Genomic DNA, 18,999 nt, shown 5'->3' on the forward strand with positions numbered 1-18,999 from the left:
AAACATTTGACCATGAAATGATAATCTTTTCCTCGGTTTGTTTTTCATACCTCTGTTGTGCTTATGGCTGGATTTGAACTGTTGTCTTCCTCTTTATGTTTGTTTAAGAGCCAAAGCCTAAGAAGTAGTTTCTTAATTCCATACACAGTTAAGTGACTTTCCCAAAGTCAAAAGGAAGTACTAGATTGCTATCTAATATCTTGTTATATCCACCCCCTCAAGAAGCTAACTGAAAAAACAAAATGCTTTAAAAATACATATGGATCAGTTTGAAAAGGGCATAACTGTGTTCATGTAAAATGTAAGTTTTGCAGCTCTTTGAAAAAACCAACAAAGCAATAAATGAGTCTGTAATAATTTATAACAAAATGGAACATTGTTTCTATGTGCTACACCAGAAATTTTAAAAGACTCAATATAAATGAATGCACTGATAATCTGGAGTTAGGACTCTCATTTTGGTAGTATGTTTACAACTTACAAAACAATGTAATCTGCTCCCTCACAAAACAAAGAGGACACCACAAAAATAATTTATATCTTGGCTGCATCCACACTTTCAGTGTAAAACTGCATACTTAGGCTTGCTTTCTACCATTCTAAATGGATAACAATAGTTACAATAACTGCCAAGAAAAACAATTTAATCTCTTGTGAAAAAATACTTTATTGTTTATTTTATATATGTATAGATATTTAAAAGGAAAATTACTTGGCAAAAGCAATGCAGATGACATTTAATGACACAACTAAGTGATGGCAAACAGTAAAATGCTTTTAACTAAAGGACATAATAAGGATTTGAAAGAACAGTTCTATGCCAGCTGTACAGCACTGAGTTTACAAATGGCTACAGGAAATCAGAATAGCAGTCATACTTGGGACATACGCCTTTCTTAGCTGTTAAGTCTTTTCTTGGGATTCGGAATCAGGTTAAATCCCACATTAAATGGCACCGTGAAAGTCTAAAAATATACAGCATACAGCAAGTCTGTTATGAATGGATAATACTCCTCTATGAAACAATTTAATTCAGTCTTCAGCACATTGAAAAATCCAAGTAAAACTACATAGTTAATCTAATTCAGCTTAATAATTCATTTTACATGAAAAAAAGTGAATGCCCAGTGGCTGTAATAACAATAATTCATAACAATAATTCATAAGTACAATGTGTGTGTGTGTGTATATATATATATATATATATATATATATATATATATATCTACACACACACACAGACACACTCAAAGCTTTGCAGTTACATTTTAGTGTTATAGGTGTTACAAGTTCAGTTCTAACCTGGAAGCAAAGTTTTGCCCAGCTTGTCTTTAGGAGATCTTCCATCTAAGTCTTCTAAAAGCAAACAATGTTCATTGCTTTGCACCTTAAAAACTGCCACTTCATAATTGCTTGAATTTCATTACAGTTTAACTTAATCCACTTTTTCCGAAATTTTTCAGTCTGAAACTGATACTTGTAGAGACTTCTTCAATACTTAGATCTTCTCAATATTCAGAGCTTATAAACATGCATTGAAAAAGCCATTTCACTTACTGATTTTTTCCAAAACCCAGTCGATGACCTGAAAAACAGTACCAGTACATCATTAAAGGTAAATCAACATGATAGACACATTCCATATTCGTACTTTTTTAATGAAACCAGCTTTGCTCTTCAAAGTAAAGCTGAAGTTGTGTTAGATGGGAGCCTAATCTAATTTATAATCTCCATGCACATGTAGCACTACAATCTAAAATATTTAATCTATGCCCTCCTTCCAATACCGGAGGGCACTGGCAATTACTTTCTAAGCTTTGTTTCTACAAAACAGTTTTTTTTTTCTATTTGCAAAACTACAAACAGAGAGAAAACGGACTCACTCCTTCAGTTCTAGATCAGACTTCAGCAGGAAGGAAAAGGAAACTTTCAGGGTTTGAACACAGAACAGTCCATAGGTCAAAGCTGGTTCAAATTTCACTGAATTCCAGTCACCAGGATGTGGACTTAAATTAGTTTTGCATGAAACCAAACTGTCCCACATGGCCTGGCATAAGAAATTTTTCAGCTAACTACATCAACAGAGCAATATTAATTGAACTGTGACGTGACATGTTAAAAAGACAAAGAACCATTACCACAGCAAAGCATGTCTAGCGAACAGTGTTTAGTGCATGTGTCGATGCTAGTCCATACTGCAGCTTTACTGACTTTCTGTACAGAAACTGCCTGAAAACACGCAGAAAATAAGAGCTCTAGCAGGATGCACCTTACCAAGCTTGCACAATGCCCCCATCTCTTTCAGAAGCAAAGAAAACAAATGGTTCTTTATAAGCACAACCGGGTAGGATTCTGCTGACTGCTCTGCATTGCAAAAACCAAGCCAGGTATAGCACATGGAGATTGTAGTTTTAAATGTTAATACCAATCCATAGTTAATTTGCACATGATGCTGTACACATTCATTTTGGAAGTTCATTCCCAGTGTTTGTGTTGTAAACCGAGTGTTTTCACAAGCATGCAAATGCTACATGGTGTCAGAATGGGAGAATATATATCTGCAGAAGTGAAAAAAAAATTTTTTTTCAAGAGTTTACATCTAAGCTAGCATGCATGACTAACAAAGTGGGAAAAAAAAGCTTCAATTGTAACCCCCAGAACTTTTCTCACTACAAGGTAATTTAGCACGAAACTGTAAGCTTCAGATCCAGAAATTTGATTTATTGTTTACTATGACTGCAACAAACAGAAATCATGAAGAAGTACAGTATGTCACAGTTTTGCATGCTGGTGGGAAAATAGTACTGAAAGAATATAAATGTCTTACTTTTCTTGAAGAGAAGAAAGACAGCACATGGACAATTAGAAGTTCAAAAATTACTATATGCCTGGAAGGAATCTGCTACTTATTCACCATTTGTTCTTTACAGGGCAAACAAGATGTTTGCATTCTCGTAACTACTGTAACAGCCACAAAGCATCATAGAAAATGATGAAGTTTACATCAGATGGGATCACCCATTACCAACAGTTCAAAAGATAGATGCTAGAAAACCAGATATAGTGGCCCATGAAAAGAAGGCAAAAGTAGCACTGATCACTGAAATCACCATACCCAGTGACTACAGTGTCTTGTGTACAGAGAGACACAAAGTCATAACATATCAGGATCTGCCAGCAGAAATGAGAGCAATGTGGAAGAAAGATACCCAGACATTTCCAATAGTAGTAGAAGCAATGGGTCTTATAAAAAAGAATCTACAATCGCACTTAGATATGTTACCAATACATGTAATCCCATACGAATTGCAGGAGGAGTCATTACTGGGCACATTCTAGGTGCTACAAAGAGCACTTTTGGCTGACATCAAAGATTGAAACAATACTAATTTCATAAACTTGACTTAGGAATGGGGTCCATTCCCGTCATGGTATTAGAAACCCAAAAGACTTAGAGAAATTAGAAAGAGAAAAAAATCCTCCAGGAAATATAGATGCTTATATTACAACCCTGAATAATTAAGTCAAGGACTTTGAATCTTGTCAAATCCGTTTTTCATTAATAACAAACAAAATAGTTTGTAGAAGAAGAAATTATCAAACAAATGACAGGCTGTTAAGGGAAGCAGACACAAACTTAAAAAAAAGGTGGACATGTGCAGGGCAACTGAAATTACTAGTGCACAGCTAAAAGAACTAAGTAACTAGATTGGTGTAAGGTAAAATGTGAGTAGAATAAAAATGCCAAAAAAAAAAAACAAAATATGGTGATAGAACTGTTAAACCGATAAAGATGGCATAATGTTTAAGTTAAACAAGATGTTTGCATTCTCTGAATTACTGTAACAGTAACAGTGATGAGAAAATTAATCACAAAGTTCCCAGAACATGACCTGCATCGAAAATTCAAGATTTGTTTACTACTTGGGGGTTATGAGGATGAGAGTAAGCTCTGTCCTGCTTTTACATCAATTTTGCAGAATCCTTGCTCGAGGGTAACACTTTTCAAATATATGTAAAAGAAAAAAAAATAGGTGTGTGCAAAAGAATTTGCATTTTGTTGAACAGTAATAAGAAAATTAGCTGCTTTGCTGGTACTATTACAGATAAAAGGATATGAAATGATTTAGTCTGAAAATACATCAGGAACAGTACAAGTCAAAGAGCTGGCAGGAAATACTGGAATTTAATAATGAGAATGTTGAATTTAAACCAGACACAGGTGCAGCATTTTAAGTACTGGGGCTAAAAGAAACAGATAAAACACCATAAAAAATGTTTGCAAAATTCAGGGTACCTACAAAAGTCACTAGGTCAAAAGGTACTGATATGTAAATATGAAAATAAAAAGTATAGATAGGAACCTGTTTTAAATTATAGCACTTAGAAATAAATTAGAATTAAATTCTGATATATTTGTGTTCTCTGAATTGTTAGAAGCTGGGAATTGTAAAATGAATTCAAAGTTTAAAAAACAGAGATGATGTTTATATGTGCAGTCAACCAGCTGGACAGACATCTAGGATAAAGGAAAGCAATTATATCCCACACGACTATGGCAATTTATTTAGAGGCTAAGAAAGTTTGTCAGGGGAACATCATGTAAAAATAAATCCTAATGCTATGGCAATGATATACATGATATAGGAAATGTACCAGAAGCTTTCAGGAGTAAAGCTGAGCAGGGACTGAACAGCATAGAAATCTCAAATGTTGTTAAGAAGCAACCAAAGTCAACAGAATGGTTGAAAAATACAGTTACTATTGTAAACAAAACAAGATTTGCATTTGTACTGATCTGCATGAGCCAAATAGTGTGACTGAAGACAGTATTCCCAACTGCTTACAGTTGAACAGCTCAGCCCAACAGTGCCAAATACTATTTTTTTTAACATTATATACAACCAAGGAATCTTGGCAGGAAACGGTAGTAAAACAAAGCTCCAGATCACATGCATTTAATGCACCACTAGGAAGGTACAGTTTCCTTAGATTTCCATTTGATATAACATCATGGATGTTCCAAAGAACAGATGACCAGGTAAATGAATACTCAGAATGTGTTGTGAGCATAGCTAACAATCTGTTTCAACATGTCAGACACAAGAAAAACATGACTCAGGACTGATAAGAAATGCTAAGCAGACTTAAATAAGTTAAGCATGAACAAGAGTAAAATCCAAAGAAAACCAAGTTAGTCCAAAAGGAAATCACAAAGCAGTGTTTTAATAATCCAAATAAAAATAAAACAGAGAATGGTTAAGCGCTTTCATCTGTCAAGTCAGACATCTTCAAAACCACCCATATTAAACTCAAAGTTCTGCTTAAAAACATTCAAAGAAACACACCCCTCCAAAACAATCATTGCATTTAAAGAAACATGCTTACAATAAATACATGTAAAGAATTGAAATAATTAAAAATAGTATAAAATAGTTAAAAGTAGTTAAAAACACTTATATTTCCAAAGCCCTTCTCTTTAATTCACTAGAAATAGAAATGTTATCATTTAACCCTGGTGGGTATGCAGCATCAAATTTAAGCTGACATTTCATTTCCTTCCTAAGTAATTCATTTTCCCAATCTCCACCAGTGTCATGCAATACCTGCTGTTCCAAAATTAAAAACACAAACTTATTAAAATTTAAACAATATAATGAATGTCGAGCAAGTGCACTTTTGTTGTCTCTTCCTCTAATACCGTAAATATGTTGATATATCCTTTGTTTAAGGGAATTATTGGTTTTACCAATATAAAATGCATTGCATGAGCAACAGGTAGCTAAATAAATAATTATTTTTGTGTTGCAGTTTACAAATGTACCCACATTCCATGTTTTGATCTTAACCACCTCACCATCTTTATTAACATTAATATATGTACAATATGTTCAATGTTCGCATTTTCTTGTAGTGGGGACCCCATATGTGCACCCAGTATATGTTCCAGTAAAGCCTTAAAATGACTTCTATTTTTATAAGTAAAGGTCGGTCTGGAAATAAATAAGTGACAAATGTCACTACCAGCTTGTAATAAATTCCAATTGTTAGAAATAATAAAAACAGCAGCAACAACAAGGGGAGTGGGCACAGGAACAATTTTTACAACTGCCACACCACCAGGCGGATGTAGATGTGTCTAGTTCCCCACTGGACTTGGCTAATATTCAAACAGGTACTGTCAACATTACTTCTTTTTTTAATTTTTAACCATCTACAATTTTTCTTCTTTGACTGTTGGGCCAAAACATCACAAACTGTTGTTAAAAGGTTTTAATTTTATTCCTGCTTCTAAGGCCAGTGCTGAAGCCATTTTGTTGGACATAAGATTGTTTTGTAGGAAAATGAACTTGAGTGTGACGTTTAATGGAAATATGCAATCTACTACGAATAGGAATGAATTTAAAAGTAGTAGTACTTTTAACCCACCACAACAACCCCTTATTAATGTTTTTGAAAGACAATGTGAACGTGACATTAGAACAGTTTTGAACACAAATACAACTAGTTATTTTAGTCTATCAGCAAATGAAGTTCACTTGTTGAATGAATTAAAACAAAACACTAATTTACGTTACATGAAACCAGACAAGGGGGGTGGTCTGGTTATAATGGAATTGCATGATTATTGTGGGCGGATGCTGAGGTTGTTAAATGATGAGGAGGTGTACAACCAAGTGCCCTTGAATGAAATTAACCTTGCTTATAAGTCTGATAAAGTGGTCCTTGATGAATTGTTGCTTTTTGATATTATTTCCAGACCTTTGTATGAATTTTTGTATGCTGATAAACCAGTCACTTCAAAGATTTTCGGCATACACAAAATCCATTCTAACAAGTTAGATCCACCTCTCCGCCCAATTGTGGCATCCAGAGGGTCCCCATTACCGAATCCCTGGCAAATACACTGCTTGTGCTCAACATCTTCCCGATATCGGTCCTGCTGTCAGGCTGCTCGGAATCGCCTCCTGTAATCCACCCTGCGTGCTCCCTTCCAGCCTATACACCCAAAAGGAATACCTCCAGCTTAAACCTACAAGAACTCCCAGAAATTGCCTGCTTGCCTGGGTCTCCTACTAACTACCTACTGTGAGGACTCCCAAATTCAAACTGTTGTGAATTAATCCACCCCATGTGCTCCCTTCCAGCCTAAACACCCAAACGGAATACCTCCGGCTTAAACCTAGAAAACTCCCAGAAATTGCCTGCTTGCCTGGGTTTCCTACTAACTACCTACTGTGAGGACTCCCAAATTCAAACTGTTGTGAATTAATTCACCCAGTGTGCTCCCTTTCCAGCCTATACACCCAAAAGGAATACCTCCTGCCTAAACCTAGAACTCCGAGAAATTGTCTGCTTGCCTGGGTCTCCTATGAACAACCTACTGTGAGGACTCCCAAATTCAAACTGTTGTGAATTAATTCACCCCGTGTGCTCCCTTCCAGCCTATACACCCAAAAGGAATACCTCCTGCTTAAACCTAGAAGAACTCCCAGAAATTGCCTGCTTGCCTGGGTCTCCTACTAACTACCTACTGTGAGGAAGCCCAAATTCAAACTGTTGTGAATTAGTCCACTCTGTGTGCTCCCTTCCAGCCTATACACCCAAAAGGAATACCTCCTGCTTAAACCTAGAACTCCTCCCAGAAATTGCCTGCTTGCCTGGGTCTCCTACTAACTACCTACTGTGAGGACTCCCAAATACAAACTGTTGTGACTGTATGTACCCAGACAAACTACCGCTGATTCTGTTATTTAAGGTACTTTTAATTCCCATATATTGTGCTTGTCTGGCCTCCCGAGTGTGTGTTCTTTAAGCAGCCTACCGCAGCCCACTTGCTACTGGCCTCCACCTTCCTGTCTCTAAAACCCTGCAAACCTCTTACTTCACACTAGGTCCAGTATATCTTTTCTGCCTACCATCCTTTGTTCTTCCACGTTTTACCACTAGGTGGCAGCACCTACACGTAGCACACCTAGAACAAGAATATTCTCCTGTGGCTTTCAGTATATGAAGCTGGCTGGACTATTCACTTTGTTTTTTAAAAGTAACATACCCCCACCTTACTTTACCTTCTATATATCCACTCCCCCCTTGTTATATCACTATCTCTCTCGTTTCTTTTTGTTTTTCTAGTCTCGCTTCCCTAAAGTAGTCATTACTTACCCACTTACCTTAGTTGCTGCATAACTGTTGCTGATACTTTTTTTCCTGCTGCTCTATCTTCACTTGCATACCGCCGCTGGTGTTTCACTTTCTCCCCACCCACTCTCACTTACCTCATAACCTATCACTACCTCTCTTTATATCCCTGCCCCCATACACTACCTTCCCCCCAGAGTTTATTTCTAGACGTCACAACTCAGTGGCGCCATTTTAAAATACACTACTTGCGCTCAACATTTCCCCGATATCGGTCCTGCAGTGAGGCTGCTCAGAATCGCCTCCTGGTAGGTTGTAACTACAGAGTGCTTGTTTGTTATGATCTAAAAGAGCACCTCAGTTGTGCTATTTATTTGTTTAATCTGTTAAGCTTCGTGTTTTATGCATGATATGGCTGACTTGTTTTGAATTCTATAAAAGAGATTGGAAAAGTGGGTTTATCATTAAATAGGTGCATGTTGGGCACCACATGTGTAATATGCAACTGTATAGGCTTTAGACGTGTTCTTCATAAAACAAGGTTAATAACAGTATCCTTGGCTATACAGAGTAGCAGTTAAAGTAGCTACCAGCTCCCCATATGTTCACGGTCCATGCGGACAAAACAGCTGATTAGCATTTCTTCCGTGAATCTGTGAAGAGACTATTTGTGCCCCTGGGCGGACACTTGTTAATGGTGAATAACACAAACGGTTGCTCCAGTGCTTGCACTTGGACATCGTTTATATGTGACAATTGGCAGCTTACTCCTTTTTATTGTCCTACTTAACTGCAAAGAGTGTAATACTCTGACTAGTCAAAGGTATAGACCATAGGGAGTCGCATATAACAGAGCCGTCTCTCTTACAGGGGCTCTGTTGGAAAATCGTTTATACCTAGTAATTGCTGTTCTAACACCATTATTTTACCTCTCGGTAATAAATGCTGAAAGCCCTAGGTAGCTATTTCTACCCAATCACTAGGCGTTGTACATGCCTGCCTCTCGGCAATTAACGCTGAAAGCCCTAGGTAGCTATTTCTGCCCAATCACTAGGTGTCGTACATGCCTGTTTGTCTCTCCTAAAGTGGAAATATCAGTAGTAATATGTGCTACCATGTTGGCTGCTACCTCTCACACCTTATTCTAGCTACAAAGGAGTCATTGGCAGTGCTGGTGGGGCTTATTCAACGCCACATGCAGTGACCTAGTTTTTCATTAAGATAGCGCTAGTGCTTTACTCCTGTGTTGGTATAGTTTCTTGGGCTTAGGTAGCTCGCATTTGGCGGGAACATAGCAAGATTGGTAGGTTTACTCAATCTCCTTATGCAACATTCTATTTCTAATAATACAGAGCTTGTGTTGTCTCTCTGTTTAGTTAGTTTTTCTGGGATTGGGTCGCTCGACTTTGGCGGAATTGTTATCAATTAGCATGATTCATATGCTGCCTTACTGCATCTCATATGGCATAGCCTGGGCAGTCGAGTGGTACTTTGTAAGTTTCTAGACATGTATTTCACCATAGAGAATGTGGTTTGCAAATTGTGTTTTACACTGTATGGTATTGGTATATAAATGCTATTCACTATTGTTTTTTTTTTCTGCTGCCAAACCTTTACTTTTTTTCCAGTAACCTGTCTGTAAAGTGACTACATTGTACTATTAGCGTGATTATTACTGCCTGCCCCTTTGCTGTACTGTGATCTTCACTGTTTCTATCATCTACCACCTCTATTATCTACTCTCCCACCTATTTCCACTCCTCGACCTCATTATATTTCTTGTCTTGTTCCTTACCTACGCATGGTACTTGACTATCCCCCTCATCTGACTTTTCCATTACTTTTGTGCCTATCACTCTATACTCTTTCTTCGCTATTCTTACGCATCCTAACCCACTGTGTCACTTTTTTTTTTTTTTCCTGTAATCCACCCCATGTGCTCCCTTCCAGCCTATACAGCCAAAAGGAATACCTCCTGCTTAAACCTAGAAGAACTCCCAGAAATTGCCTACTTGCCTGGGTCTCCTACTAACTACGTTCTGTGAGGACTCCCAAATTCAAACTGTTGTGAATGTATGTACCCAGACAAACTACCGCCGATTCTGTTATTTAAGCTACTTTTCCCATGTATTGTGCTTGTCTGGCCTCCTGAGTGTTTGTTCTTTAAGCAGCCTACCGCAGACCACTTGCTACTGGCCTCCCCCCTCCTGTCTCTAAAACCCTGCAAACCTCTTACTTCACACTAGGTCCAGTATATCTTCTCTGCCTATCATCCTTTGTCTTCCACGTTTTACCACTAGGTGGCAGCACCTACACATAGCACACCTAGAACAAGAATATTCTCCTGTGGCTTCAGTATATGAAGCTGGCTGGACTATTCACTTTGTTTTTTAAAAGTAACATACCCCCACCTTACTTTACCTTCTATATATCCACTCCCCCCTTGTTATATCACTATCTCTCTCTCGTTTCTTTTTGTTTTTCTAGTCTCACTTCCCTAAAGTAGTCATTACTTACCCTAGTTGCATAACTGTTGCTGATACTTTTTTTCTGCTGCTCTATCTTCACTTGCTCTGACCCGCTCCGTTTGCCCTGAGGGCTCACTCCGCTCCCCTACCCTATCCCATATCCTACCCACACCCATGGCTGTTAACCTTATACTTCTATAACCACTCCCCTTCCCCCATCACCCAACCACTGACACCTGCTTACTACCACACCTCCATTTCCTACTACTGCTTACAGCTACATTATACCTATCTGAATTCTTTCAGCCTTCTCCACCCCAACTATATTTGCTTATAATATACAAACTGCTATTCCATCCTTCTCTCCTATCACTACCTATATTATATCCTACAGCATACTCTCTCACTCAACCTACTCTATATCTCTTATCCTTCTCCTCCTCATGGCCCAAATGCATAAGACCAGTTATACACACCTATTACTCATAACAACTATTCTAGCGTCACTAACTATTCCATATACTCTTACCATCTATGAACATTGGTCACTTTGTGTATCATTTTCTCAGTTATACTCCCACAACCACATAAACATAACATCCACTTTCATCTATATACTAAGTACCATAGATCCTCCCATATTATCTACTTCCAAGACAAGAGAGCCCTAAATAACTATTATAAATTCCTAAAGATTATACAAAGACCTCAACAGCACCCTTTATTGGATGGTGACATTCATCCAAACCCTGGCCCCATTAATAACATTACCAGAGAACCACAGAACCAAACTTCCAATACCCATACCCATAGGAAACCCTCAAACTCTCTCCTGATAGCCCATCTCAACATCCATAGTATAAACAATAAAATAACCCACCTTCATGCACTCTTAGAAGTACATTCATTTGACATCCTCTGTATTACAGAAACTTGGCTAAAACCTACTACCCAGGACCAGGAAATTACCCCACCTGGATATAACATTCTGAGATGTGATCGGAAGACCAAAAAGGGTGGGGGTGTAGCCATTCTCTATAAATCTGAGCTTCAAGTTGCAACTTTCAATATATATACCTTCCCTCAAATACGAAAGCAGGAATCCTTACTGTTAAACTTCAACTCAACAACTGTAAATCTAACTATATAATTTGCTCCTACCTTCCCCCTGGAAATAATATTAATACTCTTGAAAGTATCCTCAGCTGCCTCCCCACTGACCTACCTCAGGAAACCATAGTGCTAGGTGATTTCAATATAGACTGGGCTTCCTGCAACTCCCCTAATCCTACCACCCACGTAAATCTTTACAGTTTTTCCCAAATTATAACTACCCCCACCAGAATCCACAAACCAAGCATTAAAGAAAGCATACTAGACTGGATCCTTATAAATAGTCACCCCAATACTTACAAACCAGGTATCCTTCCAGATGATTAGTGACCACTCTCTAACCTACATAATTAAACAAAAACTCCATAACCCCAATCCAAATATTTTCAAAACCTCACACACTTTAATCCAGAGACCTTCCAAAATGGACTTAAGGCACATGACTGGTCACCTCTATATCATCTTCAACTGGCTGAAGCTGTATCTTACTTTAATACAAAATTCCTACAAATCCTGTATTACCATGCCCCCTCGTGCTCTACCCGTATTAGGACCAAAGTTGCTCCATGGCTCACTAAACAACCTAGGCAAAATATCCTCCTACGTAATAAAATATGGGCCAAATAGAGAGCTTCAAAAAACCCAGCAGACCATCTATACTTTAAACAGTTAAGAAACTCTACCAAAAAGGAAATTCTGCTTGACAAAAAGAACTTCTACCATCACCTACAACAAACCCACCAGCATAAACCGCAAAAGTTCTGGTCAGGCATTAACAAATTGCTTCAGCCAGGGCACTCTAAAACACCCACCCCATCGGGTACTACCCAGAAAAACTCTAAGCAAATTGCTGATGCCCTCAACAACTACTTCACCGAATCAATTGAAAATCTAGCTAATATACTACCCACTGTTAGCACTAGCCTATCAGACAACATAAATAGGACAACTCCTTCCTTTCATCTACAACCTGTACCTACATCCCTATCTGCTCTCTCCTTCAAAAGCTCAAACCATGCACCCCCTCAGCTGAACGTCTACCAGCTGAATACCTACAAATAGCATCTAAAGCCATTGCCTATCCCATATCCATCCTTATAAATAGAACAATTATAGAAGAAACAATTCCTTCTATCTGGAAAATCTCACACATCATCCCTCTGCATAAGGGTGGCTCTTCTACTGAACTTTCTAACTTTCGACCAGTAGCCTTACTCTCCACAATAGCAAAAATAATGAAAAAATGACCGTCAGCTACTCTTCCACCTTCTAATAACTTACTTGCTAACTGTCAGAATGGTTTTAGGCCTTTCCACAGTACAACCACTGCCTTGCTATCCTTTTCTGACTATATAAACAAAAATCGCAATAATTCTCTTTCCTCAGCACTATTTATTGACCTATCAAAAGCCTTTGACATGGTTAACCATCACCTACTTATTGATACACTAACAGCCCTTGCGCTTGATACACAGGCAATACTCTGGTTTAAATCATATTTAGATAACAGACAACAAGCTGTTCTCTGGGATAACAACTTACTGACACCCCTCCCTGTTAACATTGGAGTAGCCCAAGGCTCTGTATTAGGTCCCCTTCTCTTTTCTACCTTTATCAATGCTAACATACCACAAGCCACCTGCATACAATATGTAGATGATTCTACCTTAATCTGTGCTGCTAATTCCATTTTCTCACTCCAGTCCCTCACCCAAACAGTATTTAATAATGTTGAAAATTGTTTTATGCAACATCGCCTCCTCCTGAACCCCAAAAAAATGAAACTATTGCTTTTTACTTCTACCCAAAAGTCTCCACAATGTCACTTCACAGTAACCTCGAATAATGGAAGTACCATATCCCCAGACTCTACAACCCGTCTCCTAGGAATTACAATAGACCACCACCTTAACTTTGATGATCATATTAATGCTACTATAAAATCAGTCAACAGAAAACTAGGCTCCCTTTATAGAATCAAAACCTTTCTCACACCATTGGCCAGAACTATCATTGCCCAGACCTACCTTATCTCTACCCTGGTTTATGCCTCTGCCATTTATACCAATCTATCTAAAAGTAACCTGAGCAAACTTGCAACCAGCTATAATAACATTGCCAGATTCGCCACAGGCTACACTTTTAGAACCTATCACTGTCACAACCTTAGACAGCTGAGATGGTTAGAACTACAAAACCAACTTCTATATCAACAACTTACTATCACCCAAAGGATTCTCTACCAAGCTATGAATACTCCAATCCTCACCAACCTGATTACTCCATACAAAAACTTAGCAACACTATGCTCATCTAATAAGGTTCTAGTTTCCACTACCAAATCTAACAACAAGGCTCTCAAACACTGTGGGAGAAACCTGGAACCAACTTCCTAATGAGCTCTCTTCTCTTTCTTCCACACTGCTCTTCAAAAAATATCTTTAGTAACACCTCAAAACACACTGGCTATGTCCCTGCTCTAACCCTAACATCTAACTTTTTTCCCCCATGTCCCACTCCCTTTATTTCTCCTCTATTTCTGTCCTATGTTGTCTACTAGTGATGACATGAATAATAACCACTACCTATGTACTAAAGTAGAGTTTTTCTCAGCTCAATCATAGTGTTACTTACTCTAAAAGTTTTCATCCTCTACCTTGCTGTAAAAGTAAGCATAAGTTTGTATACCTGTAACCTGCCATCTGATGTAAAATTAACAAATCTTGCTTGTCTTTTGTATAGGTCATCTTAAGTTTTGCTTTTTTATTCTTTTCTCTAGCCAACTCTGTACACATTTTTATACCTGTTCTACATTTATTTAATGTAACTTCCTGCTATTCTATATATTGTAAGTCATGATACTATTGCACTTTTTGGAGCTTTTCTCCCCGGGCCTCTACTGAAAATGGACATATATCCAGTTAGACTAGCCCGGTCAACAAATGTAAAATAAAATAAGTATATTGACACTAAACTGAAACTTTTGTTCAAGTCCAGCACACACATACTTAAGGATTCATGGGATCTGTTAAACAAATTATAGATGGTTATTGTTCCCCAAGAGGCGCTATTAGTTACATGTGATGTACACAGTTTATATACTGTTATACCACAGGAACTGGGACTTGAATGGTTTAAGAACATTTTATTATCCCATAGTGGACTCAGTACAGCTGACTAAGAAATTTTGGTTTCTTTTATGGATTTCTTTTTATACTTCGAAGGAGAATATTACAGACAATGCAAGGGGGTGACCATGGGTGCTTCATTTGCCCCCCTCTTTGCCAATGCTGTTATGTTATGGTGTGAATTGCATTTATTGTTTAGTTCAGAATTTTTCAAGTATTGTTTGACTTATTATAGGTACCTGGATGATTTGTTTTTTTATTTGGACAGGGACACAAGATGATTTGGACAAATTTATCAGTTTCATACAGGAGAGTACTGATTTTCTGAGATTTTCTTATGTGGCTGACAAAGCTTGTATTAACTATTTGGATATTATTTTTTCTAAACAAAGTGATGGCACTTTAAAAACTAGAACACATAGGAAGCCAACATTTTGTAATGCTTATTTATATTTTACTAGTTGCCATCATATGCACGAGAAAAAAAGGCATTGTGAGAAACCAATTAATCCGGGTTTATACAATGACATCAGACAACAGGGACTGTCTGAGAGAATTTAATTTTGTGAAGGACATGTTTAAGGAGAGGGGGTATCCACCTGACCTTTTGGACTCCACAGGCAATGAAATTTGGATGGGTAGACAAAAAATATGCTCCCATTATCAAGTTTGGGCTTGGCCATTAAAGTATTTCACGAAGTTTGGACACTACTAGGGAAACTGAACCATTTAAGGTTAATAACGTGGTTATGCATTATACAGTAGAAGCTAGATGTTTTGAAAAAATTATTTCTAACAACTGGAATTTATTACAAGCTGGTAGTGACATTTGTCACTTATTTATTTCCAGACCTACCTTTACTTATAAAAATAGAAGTAATTTTAAGGCTTTACTGGAACATACTGGGTGCACATATGGGGTCTCCACTACAAGAAAATGTGAACATTGTACATATTGTACATGTATTAATGTTAATAAAGATGGTGAGGTGCTTAAGATCAAAACGTGGAATGTGGGTACATTTGTAAACTACAACACAAAAATAATTATTTATTTAGCTACTTGTTGCTCATGCAATGCATTTTATATTGGTAAAACCAATAATTCCCTTAAACAAAGGATATATCAACATATTTCCAGTATTAGAAGAAGGGACAACAAAAGTGCACTTGCTCGACATTCATTATATTGTTTAAATTTAACTATACTATAAGCTATATAAACTATATGTTTGTGTTTTTAATTTTGGATCAGCAGGTTTTGCATGACACTGGTGGAGATTGGGAAAATGAATTACTTAGGAAGGAAATGAAATGGCAGCTTAAATTTGATGCTGCATACCCACCAGGGTTAAATGATAACATTTCTATTTCTATCAAATTAAAAGAAGGGCTTTGGAAATGTGTTTTTAACTACTTTTAACTATTTTGCACTATTTTAAATTATTTCAGTTCTTTATATGTATTTATTGTAAGCATGTTTCTTTAAATGCATTGGTTGTTTTGGAGGGGCGTATTTCTTTGAATGTTTTTAAGCAGAACTTTGAGTTTAATATGGGTGGTTCTGGTCTGACTTGACAGACGAAAGCGCTTAACCATTCTCTGTTTTATTTTTATTTGGATTATTAAAATGCTGCTTTGTGGTTTCCTTTTGGACTGACTTGGTTTTCTTTGGATTTTGTTTGGTGTATACCTGGTCAAGCACTGGTGGACTTATTTTGGTTAATGAACAAGAGTAACATAAAAGTGACAATTATGAAATACAAGGAACATAATCTGTAAGTTGGACTGAAGCCTTGCACAAAATATTGGAACAATTGTGAAAATGCCAAAGCTAGACGACAGAGGTCTTTAGGAATGACTGTATTTGTCTATCAGTTTATTTTAGGGTACTCACATGTAGTGTGTGTCTATACATCTCCAAAACTTCTATTTTGTTGGGGGTAAGCCCCCTCAACGGTTTGCTTAAATATACTAATGCCACAATCGCACAACTATAGAGAAAATAGAAAACTCCTCACACATCGAATCATTGCTGGTGCACAAACAAACTGGCAGGGATACAAAGTAACAGTGGGCATTAGCAAGGTACTAATACTGATCAGTGCTAATATGCATTGCAATTGCTATGATCCAAAACCACCCCAGTAGTGACTTTCTACAGCCTTATATAGTTTTATTTCAAATGAGATTCAGTAATGTGTTTTTGATTAAATGTGCCTTGACCATCTGTTACACTTTTTTTTTTAAACATGAAATGTGTTGCATATCAAATGTTGCATATATACTGTATTCAAACTGAAATATGCTGTAGGTAATATATCTGACAAACTATGCTTTTACAAAAGCTACAAGAACAAGCATACAGTGACCATGCAAGAGGAGAGACCAGAGGTCGAAATGAAAAAAAAGACTGGCTGAATATGAGACTGCTCAAGAAGAGATGTTTCAAAAAAATAATGTAATTAGAAGACAGAGCATGTAGGGAACACCCAAGATTTTCAGGTGTGCCAAAGAAGCTGGAAGGAACAGACTGTATTAATTTTATAAAAACACAAATAAGCAACTGGACTGGTATTCCACAGCAGGAGTTAATTAAAAGAGCACATTGTGTTTATTCTCCAAACCTGGCCATCAGAAAGCAACCTAGGTCTTTATTAGTAAAGATGCAATCCTACCAGCAGAAGGTAGTGGATTCTGACATAACTGTGGCAGAAAGACAAAGTACTAAAACTGGGGGACAGTATAGAATGTTTGTGGAAAATGATTACTCACTGTACACCAGACAGAAGAAGAGTAAATTTATTCCACTAATCAGGGAACGTCAAGAAGCAGGTGTGACATTCAAACTGCTGTACCCAGCTATTTTGAGAATATTCTTTTCTGGAGGGACAAAATAATTTCTGATGCAGAGCATGATAAAGAGGAAATACACAAGTCTGTCCAACAAAAACGAGCTGTGAAACAGAAGGAAATTCTGCTTCTTGTTCTTCTAGTAATAAAGACCACAGAGAGAGAATTTGACAGCGAAACCTTTTCCAATGTTTCAAAAGAAAATGCTTGAGAGACAGAAAAAAGAGTGGACTAGAATGGGCAGCATGTTGGAAATGAAGTAGAGACTGGATGTGGAAGATTGAGATAAACAGGAATACAACTAGGAACTCTGAAACTGACAAATAAATGTGGGATTACAAAGCATTAATTATATTTGTGAAACATGACAGAACAAGAAAACCTGGAAATATTGGACTTTTTTGACGTTGTCAAACTTGTAGGGGACTCTAAAGCACATGTCCTAATTCATGTCATTAATGTTCAGAAGAAAACTTTTGAGAGGGGACGAGGAAGGAGACAGTTAAATAAGTAAAACAAAATTCTATTATTAACAGTAGTATTTTTATACTACATGATATAATCTGCATGCTATAAAGTTTTTTCAGTCATTTTCAAATGTAATGGGGATACTAAAGTAAATAGGTGCCCCCGTTTTTTTCCCCTTTGGTGCAGCGGTTAGCGTTGTCGCCTCACAGCAAGAGGTTCTCCCATTCAATTCTCAGCTGGAGCACCTTCTGTGTGGAGTCTGCATGTCCTCCGCACGGTCGAGTGACGTTTAAAGACATGCAGGTAGGTGCGTGTGTGAATGAGTATGCCTTTTTTGAAGGTTGGGCATCGGGCTGGCAAAGTACAGTTTTGTACCTACCATAAATGTAGATGTTCGAGTGCTCATACAGCTGCAGTTATTACAGATGGGTTATCCTGCCGTCAGGCGGGTCCTCGGTCGGCCGAATTTCAAAGTCTAGGTCCGGCGTCGGTTGTCATCGCTTCTTCCCTGACGTCAGTGCGGCAGGGGTACAAAAGAGGCAGCCAACGCCATTTTCTTCAGTTTTTCTTACCCCGTATGTCAGGTGCCCCCAGAAGGAAGGCAAACAAAGTTATACAAACATGTGAAATAGAATAATCAAAAAACAGCAGTTGCAAGCAAATACACCATAAGAGAATACCCCAAATAGGTTGTATGATAAGGTGTTTGTCATAAGGCCTGTCCTGATAGGGGACAGAGGGGGGGATAACCTGGACTGCAGCTGTATAAGCACTCGAACATCTACATTTATGGTAGGTACAAAACTGTACTATGTTCATCGTGCATA

The 18,999-nt window shown here is 37.7% G+C and overlaps 1 protein-coding gene across 2 annotated transcripts in view; it reads right to left on the minus strand.

Moving 5' to 3' along the window:
• Positions 1-678: 678 nt before the first annotated feature.
• Positions 679-18,999, minus strand: part of LOC122798172 (MDM2 binding protein) — a 983,220-nt gene continuing 964,899 nt past the window's right edge. For both annotated transcript variants that reach the window (XM_044066913.1, XM_044066912.1), the window contains exon 18: positions 679-1,585. In XM_044066913.1, the coding sequence (XP_043922848.1) occupies positions 1,550-1,585 (36 nt within the window). In that variant the 3' untranslated portion in view covers positions 679-1,549. The remainder of the gene's footprint in view (positions 1,586-18,999) is intronic.

This window comes from Protopterus annectens, chromosome 3.part1 (assembly GCF_019279795.1).
Source record: "Protopterus annectens isolate FY-2018-M chromosome 3.part1, PAN1.0, whole genome shotgun sequence".
NCBI lineage: Eukaryota > Metazoa > Chordata > Ceratodontiformes > Protopteridae > Protopterus > Protopterus annectens.